Source organism: Anabrus simplex, chromosome 7, assembly GCF_040414725.1.
Source record: "Anabrus simplex isolate iqAnaSimp1 chromosome 7, ASM4041472v1, whole genome shotgun sequence".
Classification (NCBI taxonomy): domain Eukaryota; kingdom Metazoa; phylum Arthropoda; class Insecta; order Orthoptera; family Tettigoniidae; genus Anabrus; species Anabrus simplex.
In genome coordinates, this window is record NC_090271.1 from 203,673,975 (window position 1) to 203,689,713 (window position 15,739).

At 41.5% G+C, this 15,739-nt stretch overlaps 1 protein-coding gene across 4 annotated transcripts in view; it reads left to right on the forward strand.

Annotated features, from left to right (window-relative positions):
- Positions 1–15,739, forward strand: part of LOC136877472 (lachesin) — a 616,536-nt gene continuing 600,797 nt past the window's right edge. For all 4 annotated transcript variants that reach the window (XM_067151533.2, XM_067151534.2, XM_067151535.2 and 1 more), the window contains exon 1: positions 1–157. In XM_067151533.2, the coding sequence (XP_067007634.2) occupies positions 85–157 (73 nt within the window). In that variant the 5' untranslated portion in view covers positions 1–84. The remainder of the gene's footprint in view (positions 158–15,739) is intronic.

Here is a 15,739-nt window from a genome sequence, read left to right on the forward strand (position 1 = left end):
TCAGTCGAGTTGACCTGCGGTGCTGTTGGAAGTGTGTGGTATTACGTTCTTTTACTTGTGCCGTGTGATCTAGTGTGAGCCGGTATGGCTGTGATGTCCGTCAAGGTTTGGACCCTCCTATTTGGCCTCCTGGTCTTCAGCCTGTTAGCAAAACAAGGTAAGACGACACCGTATTTCAACCAGCAACATCAGAAATATACTTCAACCCCAGGGTTAGTCGTACTTGACTTTTATGGTCTGTCGACAGTGCACAAGATTACTTTCATATCTTGTGCCTTACGTCTTCCCCAGTTATTCGTTTCTTTTGCCATGTTAACATTTTGTCACTGGTCTTCTGCAGCTGCGCTCTGGCTTCAAATCTCGGTCAGTGAGTTCGAAACTGAGATAGACGAAAGGGAGCTGGCCATCTCCATGCTTCCGATATCTCATTTCTTTGTAATGTTTGTGTTAAGTCATTCATTGATTTGTCCGATTCCTTGGCTGAATGGTCACTGTTGAGGCCTTCGATTCAGAGGTTCCTGGGTTCGATTCCCGGCGGGATCAGGGATTTTAATCGCGTCTGATTGGCTGTTTATGTTTCTCCTAATTCATATTCAGTCAGCACTCCGCACTACACTACTAACCACCACAGAAACACGCAATAGTGATTACATTCCTCCATATAGGGTTGGTGTCAGAAAGGGCATCCGACCATAAAACAGGTTCGGATCTACGTGTGCGACAAAGTTCGTACTCACGACCCCACAGGTGCGGGAAAAGCGGTAGATGATTATAATAATAATAATAATAATAATAATTCATTGGTTTATCATTTACTTGCTCCTTAATCTGACGCGATTCTGCGTCATTCAGTTATTTTTAGTTGCCCTTACAGAGTTTGTTTACGTAGTATTTTTCCTCTTTATCTGAGCCTTTGTAAAGGAATGTCGATAGCGTATTTTATTGTATACCATTACATTTTACTTTTCTTTAACCTACTATACATATAGAATATTTCAGCGCTCCTCGTACAAGTTTTAAATGGATTTAAATTCGAATGCTTCGTGAACGATTGATTGATTGATTGATTGATTGATTGATTGATTGATTGATTGATTGATTGATTGATTGATTGATTGGAGAACGAAGGAAAAGTAACCAGGTTACAGAGCAGAAGGAAATCGAAACATGTTGATAATGAATGGTCCTTTAAAAGGGTAAGTAAATGGGAGGAAATTAAGGAGAATAAACAAAGTAATAGTATTTTTAAGGTCACTGTGTCTCACTATAATCATTTATAAGCTTCCGCAGAAAGAAAGGTACACGGAATTTCCAATGGATGAGTTAATAACATTAACATGGAGAGAATAAGCCAGACATTTCTCCCCAAGAGTCTTCCAGTCGAAAGGTTAAACGTTCCGGTGCAACGTTCCAAGGTTCTTATCAACATTAAAAGCTTGGTTTCTTCTTCCCCCCCCCCCCCCCCTCCTGGTAGAATACAATGCGATCTATGAAAAAGTTCATCTTTCAGACTCTTTCATGGACACTGAAACCGTTGCATCTCAGTTGCCAGGCGTGGCTTAAGCTAAGGTACATCCCCAGCATTTGCCTGGTGTGAAGGTGAGAAACTACAGATCTTGAGGGATGCCGACGTTGGTGTTCGTTGGTGACTCGAGCCGCGCAGCCAACTCGCTCGGTTTACACGTAAAAAAGGCGGTGCCGTGGCTATGATCAAGATATCAGTATTCACAATAACAAATCATGTTTTTAACTATGGTCTCGACTAACCAAAGTTTGCATTATTACGTGACTGTTGGTATCATGATCATAGCTACGGGACCTCCAGCTTTACGTGGAACCCGATCCATATAGATATGAGATTTATTTCAAAATCCCACGTGAGGCGAATGGAGGGTGATAGGTTACCTAGGAGAATAATGGACTCTGTTATGGAGGGTAAGGGAAATAGAGGGAGACCAAGACGACGATGGTTAAACTCAGTTTCTAACGATTTAAAGATGAGACGTATACAACCAAATGAGGCCACAGCACTAGTTGCAAATAAGAGGATTGTTGTGACATTTAAGAGTAAATTCACAGGGGCTTGCAGACTGAACGCTGAAAGGCATAACGGTCTATAATGATGATGATGGATGCATGTATGATGTCCCACGTGCATTGGCTGAGATTCGAACAACCACCACCGCCGCCGCCTAGGTGAGATGTTGGTGATACCACCACTCGGTTTTCACGGCCACTATTTAGTACAATCACCTCTTCCACTTGAGTTACGTTACGATGATTTCTTAACATTAAATTCCACACTGAGTTATAACAACATAGAGATAGAAATTGTTTGCTCTCACAACAAACAACCCTCCTCCCCTCGGAGGCTGTGGGGTTGAATACGTTGCTCAGTTCATAAAGTCAACATACAGTTGAAAATAAGAAAAATGCACAGTTTGCTGGTTCATGGTCGATGAGACCGAAAGCCAAAATTTATATTTTAAAAAGGGCTCCAACCGCCTCTGTCGTGTAGTGGTTAGTATGATTAGCTGCCGGAGGCCCGGGTTCGATTCATGGCTCTGCCATGAAATTTGAAAAATGGTACGAGGGCTGGAACGGGGTCCACTCAACCTCGGGAAGACAACTGAGTAGAGGAAGGGGGGTCGATTCCCACCTCAGCCATCCTGGAAGTGGTTTTCTGTGGTTTCCCACTTCTCCAGGCAAATGCCGGGATGGTACCTAACTTGAGGCCACGGCCGCTTCCTTCCCTCTTCCTTGTCTATTCCTTTCAATCTTCCCATCCTCCACCAAGGCCCCTGTTGAACATAGCAGGTGAGGCCGCCTGGGCGAGGTACTGGTCATCCTCCTCACTTGTATCCCTGACCCAGAGTCTGAAGCTCCAAGACACTGCCCTTGAGGCGGTAGAGGTGGGATTCCTCGCTCAGTCCGAGGGTTAAACCAACCCTGGAGTGTAAGCAGATTAAGAAAGAAAGAAAAAGGGCTCCGACCTTTCTTAGCCAACCAACCCTCCTTTTACCAGTCCCGCAGCACAGTGCGTGAACTACTAGTATGGTGTTAGGTTTATCCCCTCTGCATCACCGGTAGCCAAGATCACAGACAATTTTCTTCTCATGGCCTATACTAGAGTCTCATGTTGGCGGATTTATAGGCACGTAAAATAACGCCAAGGTCCATAGAAGGGGCATTCCGTATACATTAGAACAAGCTAGTCAGGAATACGGGACTGACCGTCGATCGGTCAAAGACAAAGTAACCTACATAGCTGCCGGGAATGCACTTGGGAGCAATCTGCCTGCCACCTTTAGTAACAATGGGTGACCTACACATATGAGAGGTTTGGACAGTTAAGATACCTGGGATCTATAGCGGCTAACTGCAATGAAAAAAATGAAATGGCTTATGGCTTTTAGTGCCTAGAGTGTCCGAGGACAACTTCGGCTTGCCAGGTGCAGGTCTTTGGACGCCTGTAGGCGACCTGCGCGTCATGATGAGGATGAAGTGACGATGAAGATGACACATTCACCCAGCCCCCGTGCCAGCGGAATTAACTAATTATGGTTAAAACTCCCGACCCTGCCGGGAATCGAACCCGGAACCCCTGTGACCAAAGACCAGCACGCTAACCACTGAGCCATTTAGCCGGACACTGAAATGACACCTCTTCTGAAATAATATAGAGATTAATGGTTGACCCTAAAACAACTCAAGAAGTTCATACGGACATACTCTCTACGAGCTACAGACTTACCAACTTTGTACAGGAAGCATTGGAAATAGCCTTACCAGGAACATCCGGCGCTGAGTTGCCATGTTGGTGGACCAGCAGGGTCACTACATTCTGAGAGAAGACTTCCTCAAAATAGCCTCCATGCGCCTGAATGCACGCCGCCTCATTGATTATCGGACACGTTCGAACACTCCAGACATTGCACGTATTGGATGGTAACCTTCTTCCTTACGTTGGCGAAGTACTTCAGTACTCATAACGACATACCAGACTCCAAACTTAATCCTAAATCCCAACTATTCCTCCATTCTAACTAGTAACTAAAGCAAATTTAGCTCATAAACGATCAACTATAGGAGTGATGTTTAGAGGTCTACGATCCCCAACTTATTACTTTCCATGTTTTTGGGAACATGTATATTAAGTTGAAAGCCCGGTGGACAAAGAGGAAGAGGTCGACCGAGATCCAGGTGGCTAGATGGAATTGAGATACATCTACAAAAATTGGAAAGTACTAATAAATAATAATGCTATTTGCTTTACGTCCCACTAACTACTCTTTTAAGGTTTTCGAAGACGCCGAGGTGCCGGAATTTAGTCCCGCAGGAGTTCTTTTTACGTGCCAGTAAATCTACCGACACGAGGCTGACGTATTTGAGCACCTTCAAATACCACCGGACTGAGCCAGGATCGAACCTGCCAAGTTGGGGTCAGAAGGCCAGCGCCTCAACCGTCTGAGCCACTCAGCCCGGCTTGGAAAGTACTTGCACAAGATCGGGATAGCTGGCAGAAAGTAAGAGGCGGCCAGGATTCGTCAAGGACTGTAGAGTGAAGAAGAACTCCTGCGGAACGGAATTCCGATATCTCGGAGACTCCGAAAACTACAAAAGTAACTTGGACTGGCGACCGCGGGGCCTCCAGCTGGGCCTCACTTGACTTCCACTTGTGCGAGGCTCTTAACTATCTTTACTGTCTGACCTCTCTTACGTACTCTAGTTCTCTGGCGACCCCAACGGTAGTGGGTTTGCTAGGCTTAGGGAGTATTTAATTTTCACGCTTTTCGCGGCTCTTTTCAGTCTTACTGATACATTTAGTTTTCGGAAGATCGGAATATTTTCCCATGTTTGCCCACTGATCATAGGCTAGTTAGAGTGGATGGTTGCCTAGATTATCGCCTTAAAATAATCGTCAACATCAATTAACCAGAGGCGGCTGTGATCCTCGAGCCGGTCGGGAATCGAACGTGAGACCCCCTGAACCGAACACCAATACAAAAGAAAATACAAGAGAATATGAGACGTACCATACTGCACACTTTCTAAATCCATAGGATTACTAACCACTGTATGCCACGGTACTTACTGTATTTTCAGAATGATTCGACACCGTGGTCTGTCATCAAATGATAGGAACAAAATAATCATTTATGAACTCGCGTACATAGAGAGAAAAAACCTAAATGATTTGTTTACTATTCAAGCTCTCAAGAAGCACATTAGTCATGGTAGTCTGCTAATTTAGGTATGCCTCCCTTTGCATACATTGAAAGTCAATGATAGTACTTCAGTTGGTGAATTCTATAAAGATGGTGTTCGGCCCGTGAATTGAGTACTGTACTCTTTTATTATTCAAGTGTGCTTATGCCCACTGTTGGGCCATGGACGTGGTTCCAGATATCTGTCTGGTTGAGGTAGAAACAAAAACAATTTCGCGTTGTTTACTCTCGACAACACATACCTACCCTGGCGGCGAGTGAATGGGTTAACGAGGCAGACCGTTTCTAAGTGCTTGATTAGCGTGCCTCGTGTTTTTCTGAGCTATGCGAGACAGAAGACAATGCTAAAGAAATTGGACTCTTCCTCCCTCACCCCATGAATTCCTCTCAGCCACATGTTCCGCAGTTCAAAATCAGCTCTCAACAACTCTTTAGTCTTTTCAAGGATAAGAACGCGATAAACTATTTTCTTCTTTCAGTTACATGTTGCTGCTCTTAGAACGGCTCTAATGAGTTGTCTGCTACAAGATTAAATTACTTTTCTTACGTTAACATGCGGTATTTTATTTCCATTATGTGACCTTCAACATCAATGTCTGGTCCCTTAAAAACAACAACAACAATAATAATAATAATAATAATAATAATAATAATAATAATAATAATCACAATCATCATTATTATTTCCCATTATCTGCTAATAAAAGTTATTTCTTCGTGAAGCCTTTCTTTTCTAACGAAACATGAAATAAAGTTTACTTTGTTTTAATTATACAGCTAGTTGTGGTACCTACCTGTAATTTCGCAAATGTATGATTTATTACACTTTCAGCAACTATTTACTGAGCGTTTTACACAGCTGAGACTTTGCGATATCCCGATATTAGTTTGACGCCTTAATTTTTTTTGTTTCATTTTTATTGGTAGGTACGTCTGAAATAGTCTCCGTCTTCAAATCTGAATTCAGGATATGAGTATGGGCCTGTATTATACATGTTGACAGAATGAGAATACTAAACAGCAAATGTTCTGTAATGCGTTGGACGTAAAGCTACCACTACAGCCTCCAATAATTGCAATAAATTGTGGGTCCGGTCAGTAATTTTGCGACCGGGCGAGTTGGCCGTGCGGTTAGGAGCGTGCGGCTGTGAGCTTGCATCCGGGAGATAGTGGGTTCGAATCCCACTGTCGGCAGCCCTGAAGATGGTTTTCCGTGGTTTTCCATTTTCACACCAGGCTGTACCTTAATTAAGGCCATGGCCGCTTCCTACCAACTCCTAGGCATTTCCTATCCCATCGTCGCCATCAGATCTATCTGTGTCGGTGCGACGTGAAGAAACTAGCAAAAATAAAGTAATTTTGTGGTAATGTTGAATAATTAAATATAATTTGGGGATTTTATGTATATATATTTTCCTCTCCTTGCTGCATTACGCCATGTACCAGCTGTCCTTCCGAAGAGGCTGTCATGATGCCATTGTGCTGGACGGACAACTTGGTCTCCTTTTTCTCGAACCTGGTGCCCAGGTGTTGCCAACTTATATTTTCAAAATCCGCTAAATACTACTAAAATCCGCTAAAATTCCGCCAAGAAATCCGATATCAAATAATGAGCAATAAAATAAGCAATAATAATAATAATAATAATAATAATAATAATAATAATAAATGTCTGCACTCACCTGATCTGTGAGTTTCACTGGGATTAACCCCATGCCTGCGAGGTGGCGAACTAAAACTTGTAGGCGTTTTAGTGCCGGGCGCAAACTAGGTGAATCCCCTACCTCAAGGGCCACACACTAAACAGGCCAGTTCATTAAACGGTCTTCGTTCATAGCATAAATATGAATGCTACTTTCTCACAGTTTCATTATCTGTCGTCATTCGTCAACTAAGAGACGAGTACCCTCTCTCCACGCAGTACAAATTTATGATACCATGATCTCATAACATCAAATCCCAATAACATGTTTTCCTCATGTGACTGCTAGCTCCTGACAAGAAATACGGAATAGGTCGAAGACAGAATGGAGTAAAAATTTAAAAAGAACGTAAAATGGATAAAACACTAAATTCCGCTATAATAAATCTAGAATTCCGCCAAAAATTCCGCTGTCCGCTAAATGATATATTTCCCTGCCGACAGTCTTCCAATTCCGCGAAATTTAGCGGAAAACCCGCTAAGTTGGCAACACTGCTGGTGCCTTAGAAGATATCGTTGACTCTTACCCACAGGTACAGATATTCTGGTCAAAAACAATCTTTCAGGCAGATTGTAGAGAAATTCTTGGGTGTTAATTGCAATCCCAGGCCGTAGTAGTTCATCAGTACACTTTGCGCTCTAATGGTACAAATTCTCTTGAGTCTTTACACACACAAATGCAATTAGACGGGCGTAATTATAATTCATTAATATGATTAGTTTCATGTCCCTGGCTGACTCCCTTGGCTGAATGGTAATCGTTGAAGTCTTCAGTTCAGAGGGTCCTGAGTTCGATTCCGGGGTGGATCGGGGATTTTAGCTGCGTCTGGTTAATTCCTGTGAATTGTAGGTGGGGGGGGGGTGTTAGTGAATGAACGCTCTTCTTCATACACGCATAACACACCACACTACAGAAGCACTCGATAGTGAAGACATCCCTCGGTATAGGGTTGGCGTCAGGAAGGACATCCGGCCGTGAAAACGAGCCAAGTCTGTACGTGCGACACAGTTTGCAACCACGACCCCAGCTGTATGTGGAAAAAAGCAGGGAAAGAAGAACTTTTACGTCCCCCTAATGCTCAAACGGAAAAGCGCTGGCTCTAATCTTAACTTAATGCATTCGATCCCTTCTCAATCTGATGCGTACCCTGTTTCCGGAGACGCCAGGGTGAATGTTATCCTACAGAAATTCTTGAACGTGCTGATGAAGCTACCGACACGAAGATGACATATTTTGAGCACCTTCAAATACAACTGGACTAAGCGAAGACCAAACCTGCCAACAGCTCAGAAAGCCAGTTCTCTGCCACCTGAGTCACTCACCCAGCTTAGATGGATCTGAGGACCACAGAAGCCGCTTCTGAAGTGAATCAGCAAAAAAAAAAAAAAAAAAAAAAAAAAAAGAGAAGAAAAAAAAGCGTGATGTTTTAACTGGGAGAACAATTTCTCTTTCTAGCTCGTTCTCTAGTGTAACAGTGAAACCGCTCTTTTGACACCTAAGTTGGAAATCTGGTGTCCAGTAGCTTTCGTTATCGCTTGAATGCCATTCCGGTTGCATTGCAACACTTAGCGATGTCGCTTTGGAAATGGAAATTATCACTGCACTAATTGAGATCTTAATTTTGCACGCTCTCGTTGAAGACTGTATTATACTCCGCACGGCCTTACTTCTAAATTGAAGTTTCGCAAAACAAATGAGCATCGCCTTCCCTCTGTTGCCAGCGCGGTACGCCTGCGAGAACAGCTGATGCTATATGACCGCGGTAAACAGCCCTTTTAAATTGTAATACAGTACTCAGAAAAACGAATGAATATGGATTGAAAACAAATTCACAAGAACTAAACTTTCTAATAATATCTGGCACTTTTATTAACAATAAAAGAGAATTAGGAAATAACACATCACTAACGGCGAATGGCCGGGACAGAAAGGAGGTTATGGCCTACAAAGGGAACACTCTACTGATCTCAGAGTCACTGGAACCCTCCAACAATATGAAAAACACACTAAATATTGAAGGAAAATGCAAAAGATCGCGAACCGTACCGAATACCAAACACGCTGAGCGAGATAGGTTAACCACGTGGCGAATGTAAATATTAGAGTTGGCAACTAGGTTTCGAGATCGTGCTCTGCCGATATAAATCGATATAAATGGCAGCTTGGGATTGGTTGGATGTCTATGCTTCAGCGCATAACCACCAGACAGAGCCAAAATCTGCTAAAACGTCAATTTAGAAGTAGAGCCGTACGGAGTATAGGTGTGCGAGAGACCGTGGAGCCTTTCATTATTTTTTTTCGCCTTTTCCTTACTTTTGCCGATAACATCCTTCGAAGGGTCGGACATTTTTTGACATGGCAGGGGGTCATCTTGAAAATCTGTGTCGCGGCGTTAGAGGTGTTGAAGGCTGTGATGTGAAGTATTGATGGATGGTCATGACCGAGAGACATATTATCAAAGAGGGGTATTGTGGTATAGATGGTCGGTTTGATCTAGGCTGTGCTGTGAAGTATTATGGATGGTCACGACTGATACCTATAGAAGGTTCTTGTATCAAAGAGGGCACATCTCAAAATACTCTAGAGAATTAATTATTTCATTCGTGGTAGTTTGATAGTACGTGAGTCGCTTTCCTGCTTTCGAAGCATTGACTCCTACACTTGTCGACTTTAAATTCTAAACAGGTGGTCTCTCGAAAAGGATTGGTTAGATTTTAGTGAAGAGAAGATGTTTATGTAATCCTTTAAAAGCCGTTGTTCTCAGGCTGTGGGACGCAACATACAAGGGGATGGGAGTTCGGGACAAAATGCTGGCAAGGGAATCCCAGCTTACTTAACTACAGGGAAAAAAGAAAAAAATGTAAATTAGATGTTTATTATGCTTTTGCTGGCGAGATGTAGTGTTTAGAGTGCACTATGTCTTCTGATATGGGCTATGTCAAATTTGTTACTTTCATTGACCTGTCTCAGTCTCATCCTTGGCTCTGACAATACGAAAGTGACTGAGGTATGAGTGATGCCAATAATACCATTCCTTATGCAGCCAGTCCCTGTTATGAATGGTGTGAAAATATCGCTCATAGGGTCGGTTGGTGCACGCATTTCGGTGGGTTTGGCAGACTGATATGTAATAGCAGCGGCTAGCTCGGTGAGGAAAGCAACGGGAAGCTACCTCACTCATTTACCTAGTACGCCTCTTCAGTGAAGCCTAAACTATTTATAACAGCTGTTGGCGGAGTTGCAGAGGATCATGCCAGCCTTCGGGCTGAATATACAACATACACAGATGTTTATTTTGAGAAATACTTTTTGCAGTGATTCTGACGACCTTAATTGGATTAAAAGTCCATTTCAGAATACTCTTGGCCATCATCTCTGAATAAACAAGAATAACGGGTTTCACTAGTGACTCTTCACTTGAAGGAATTGTCTTTCTCGGAGCTGTCGATACATGTTGGCAAGGAATTTTCAGTTAAAGCATAGAAGATCCTCTTTCCTTTCGTAAAAACTTGTTTATGCGAGACAGGATTTGGCAGCTATTTAATGGAATTACTGTTGGAAAAGAACTTAGAATGGCCATTTCTGATATTACTCTACGTTAAATAAACTTGGTTCACAAAAACAGGCCCATCATTCACGGTGTTATTTAATTATCTTTGCAGAGGAAAAGTAGTTTCGTGCTGTTTGAATTTTTTTCATTTCATTTTGAATACATTATCGATTCTGTGGTTGACTGATCTGCGCCTTAGCTTTGTGGTTGTGTGATCTGGAATTCGATTCCCTTTGTTTCATGGAATTTTAATCATGAACAGTTAATTTCTTTGGTTGGGGAACTGGGTGTTCGTTCTGTCCTCAACATTCCTGCAACTCACCCATAAGACACAACTCTAACTGCAATACAGTATTTTAACACGCAGTTTCCTGTAGACTACACGGCAGGTGCCGCTCGCCCTCATCGGAGGGTCTGTTTTACAAAGGCTGCACCAGGCTAGTAATAGACGCACGAAATAATAATAATAATAATAATAATAATAATAAATAATAATAATAATAATAATAATAATAAATAATTTACCAGCACGTGAAATATCTCCTGTGGAGTAATAATAAACCACTATTAGGTGCTCCAAAGTTGACTGAGAAGATGAACTACAAGAGACATTGATAGATGCAGATACACTTTGGAAGGGGTGAATATGTTCAGGTTGATATTGAAGACAACTTGTACTTTCAGCATAACTGAATGATTTCCCGCATTTCTTACAAAACACTGTTTTTCTGTCTGTCATCTTACAACAGTCGTTTATTTTAAGTCCGAAAATTTTACCAAGTTTTCCTCGCATCGGAAAAAAGTCCATTCGACACTCCATGTCGTACGATGTCGGCATGTAAAAGATCTCTGGTGATACATTTGGTATTTACCCGACAAAAGTAATTAAATCTCAGCCATAGACGCCCAAGAGAGATCCGGTTTACTCTAGGTCCGCTAGATGGCAGACAGAGTAAACCGGAACGTCGAAATTGACGAGCAGACAGCCAGATGGCGTCAAATCGAAATGTCTGCAAACGGTAGCTGAGGCCATACGATTATTATTATTATTATTACAAGCCATATTTGTAACTGAGGTTCACAAACAATGAATGCGAATATACTGTGATACCGTCTTCTGAATAACAACCACACACAAACCGGGGTTTAAGTTTCTACTGTCTTCCTAGCAATTGGTAACTGACCATTCGCACATTACCTGGAAATTCCTCAATGACAGTATTTTCAGGTACCTTCCCCAAATCTACCAATTATGCCACTGACTGTTTTGTAAAGGTCCGCAAGTATACTACAGTAGCCTGACCGGTATTTTCTTTCCAAATGTTCGCAAAACCAATGGTCACAACCCTAGTTTTACAAGAAAGCACTTAAGAACGTATTATTGCTTTTAACTTTCTGAAAAAAAAGACATGAATATCAGCTTACTATAATGACCAGTCAATCATACAGAAGCTGAGGCTTGCTCACCAAATGACAAATGGCAATACAATACACATGTTTTGTGCCATGAAAAACGATTATTTTTCCATCACCACACTACAATTTTAATCGGCTAAAGTACATTGATAAGTTAATCGTATTTTTTAGATTGATCTGTTAATCGGTTCGATTAATCGATTATATCTCATATAATTATAATAATTAATAATTATAATTATTATATTTCATGAATATTACGTATTTCTGGTATTTACTGCATATTTATGTACATATATTCGCTATTGATACTACATAAAAATTCGGGCCCTAATCATCACTCTTTCATCTGAGCCACTTAGCTCGGTTAATAATTAATATATTAGACCAATAGGGAACTGGCAGTATTTTATATTACCCTGGGGGATAAAAATTGTGTATCTTGTCATGTTTATAGACCGTGAAACTTTTTCTCTTTTAAGATTTTGTAATTTCTCCAAACGTGTCGGCATTCATTTCCACTTTGAGAAGCCAGGGCGAGATCCGCACCTTCGCGATACGAGGTAATGATATCACGGAGAGGAACGCTGAAGAGTTTCCGGTCGTGTATAACACGTATTTATTCTTTAGTTTGTATTGTCATGCATCACCGTTCCCCGAAGTAGCTGGCGGCTGACTTCAAAGAGTAACAATTTCCTTGAATGAGTAATTCTATTTAATGGCAGGTTTTGTGGTATTTAACGGTAGGTTCTTTTATTTTTTTTATGTTTTTATTACGAATGAACATGTGTTTGTTTGTGGACAGTGTTTAGGTCAAAATGTTGCCATGTCTTCAGAGAGAACCAGTGGACCGAAAAGCGGTCTCAGATGACAGTAGATGTTATCAGCCGCTGAGTTAAGACTGCGGCAGCCTCCTCTTGGCGACCACACGTATTCAGGAAGTTCTTCTCCCTGCTTTTTACTACCCAGTGAGTGAGATCAGATGTAACCAAGCCTTTTTTTATCGGTGATCAATTTACGCTTATTATTGGTTTTCTTCAATTTCTTGACCAAAAAATACTTCAAGGTAATTATGTTAAATTTTACTAGAAATCGTGATTTGTAGTGTAATCCCATCGTAGACGTTTTGGATTTAAAGTTTTGCATTTTCCTAAGGTTTTTCGATCAAGCATTTTGTAGTAAGCCGGTCGAAAATCAGAATTCTTTATGGCATTGCATCAACTTCGATAACTTGAATTTTTTTTTCTTTTTGCTAGTTGTTTTACATCGCACCGACACAGATAGGTCTTACGGCGACGATGGGACAGGAAAGGGCTAGGAGTGGGAAGGAAGCGGCCGTGGCCTTAATTAAGGTACAGCCCCAGCATTTGCCTGGGGTGAAAATGGGATACTATCTCCCGAATACTCGATACTGGCCGCACTTAAGCGACTGCAGCTATCGAGCTCGGTCTTCTGGTATGAGCTAGAGCAAATTTATTACTTACATTAACTTCTCTTTCATCGTTAACTTTGAGAACGTGGAAGTGTCTGAGGTCTGAGCAATGCTGGTACAGCAATACCATTCCTTATGCAATAAAATCCTGTCAAGAACGGTGTCAAGGTCGTGAAGCTGTGAGCTTGCATTCGGGAGATGGTGGGTTCACATCCCACTGTAGGTAGCCTTGAAAATTAGTTTTCCATGTTTTCTCACTTTCACACTAGGCATATGCAAGGCCCGTACCTTAATTAAGGCCACGGCCGCGTTCTTCCCAAACCTGGTCTTTTTCCATCCTTCGATTTGTTAGTGGGACATTAAACCATTATGCCTAACAATATATATATATGTGGTGTACAACCGATGGTAGAACTACTGAGGATCCAATCAGCCTTCGCGCTGACTACTAAAATTACATACACTACTAAGAATTGGAGGTCGAAGTGTGTTGATGTATAAGAAATGTAAGTCGATATGAATTACGTACGAACTTCCAGGCACCTAGGAACTTAAAAACTGGCACACACGAGATCTCTAAAAAAAATTGTGAAGTCCAGAACTCCCCGAGTGGACCGAGAAGCATGTTTTCATGCAGTAGGAAACGTCTTTAAAGCGGAGATCTATTTTTTTTAACTTACAATCCCTGTAAGATCACATTTAAAATATGGGACACAGATAAAGTGTTGAAGGAAATAGTCAAGATGTTTAGAAGGCAATCCAAACTAGTAATTGAACGTCGAAGTGTGGAGACGTATAATGGTGCGTGTTAAGGTGAAAATGGACATGCAGTAAGAATGAGGCACTTCCAGGCCACCTTAAACTTGAAGTATCCACAAAGCCTTACACAATATGCTGTCAGTTGGTGCACTTATTTATTTCACCGTAACTTCACATAAACATACACATAACCTAATGAACTGTTGTCACAAACAAAATGCGCACATCAACAACCCGCCATCTTTAACAAATGCCTACCACTAAGCACTTCCACATGGAGATCGCCACCTTAAAACAATTGACTGCTGACTAACATCTCTGCCTAAACACAGCACGAGGTCACAACTATACTCCTGTTAAACTATAACTCAAACTAAGTAATAACTCGTCCCTACCATAGAGACAACCTCTTCATATATGTACCTGGCCAGGCTTCTAGAAAGATGCATTCCCTCGTAAATGCTAAGTGCTTAAAGCCCAGATATAATGTACAGAATATTCTACCGAATTCTCGCCTACCCAGTACCATTCTGGATGTTACAGTGTGTTTCACAATTCTGTAGAGGATTACAAATCATTAATGCAGGTAATAATAAATTATATAATATTAATTACAGGTTCTTACATTAACTAAACTCATATAAATGTCTATATACAGCAAATGTTTCATGATATAACCTAACAAATAATGCGATCGTAAACTCTTTTTTTTGCTAGGGGCTTTACGTCGCACCGACACAGCTAGGTCTTATGGCGACGATGGGATAGGAATGGCCTAGGAGTTGGAAGGAAGAGGCCGTGGCCTTAATTAAGGTACAGCCCCAGCACTTGCCTGGTGTGAAAATGGGAAACCACGGAAAACCATCTTCAGGGCTGCCGACAGTGGGATTCGAACCCCCTATCTCCCGGATGCAAGCTCAGAGCCGCGCGCCTCTACGCGCACGGCCAACTCGCTCGGTCGATCGTAAACTAATAATGATACTAATAAGTGAATGTACATCACAAGTAATACCAATAATAATAATAATAATAATAATAATAATAATAATGATGATAAAATAATAATTCGAGCTCGATACTTGCATTATTTACCCATGGGTGAGATAATATTGTTTTGAAGTTATATCAGTTGCGTCAAGCTAAAAACATTGCCAGAAAACCTGCTGGGCTACTACCACGATCCGTAAGAAAGTCGAAAAATGCCATAAACTTCAAGGAAGGGCTCAGCTGGAGGGTTGTTAATTTAAAGAACGCTATGGACTTGGTCCATTTGTTTTTTATACTGTGTAACACGATGTATTTTATTGGTAATATACATTTTCCGTCGAACTGTTGTGATTTGTGTACACACTACACTATTAACCACCACAGAAATACGCAGTCACTTCCCTCCACATGCGATGGCAACGACAGGGGTGTTCGTCTGTAAAACTGTGCCAAATCCGTATTAAGCGCAGTAAATTGGGATTAAAGCTAAGAAAAATAATAATAATAATAATGGGCTATTTCTAAGACATAGTGCACAATTAAGCTGTGGTATTAAGGATTAGAAGGAATCCCTAGAACATGAGATAATCTCGATACTTTTCGTTGCTAAGAAGATTGCTAGGATCACATTGCTATGCCAGCTTCTGCTCCCAAAGACTCCCAA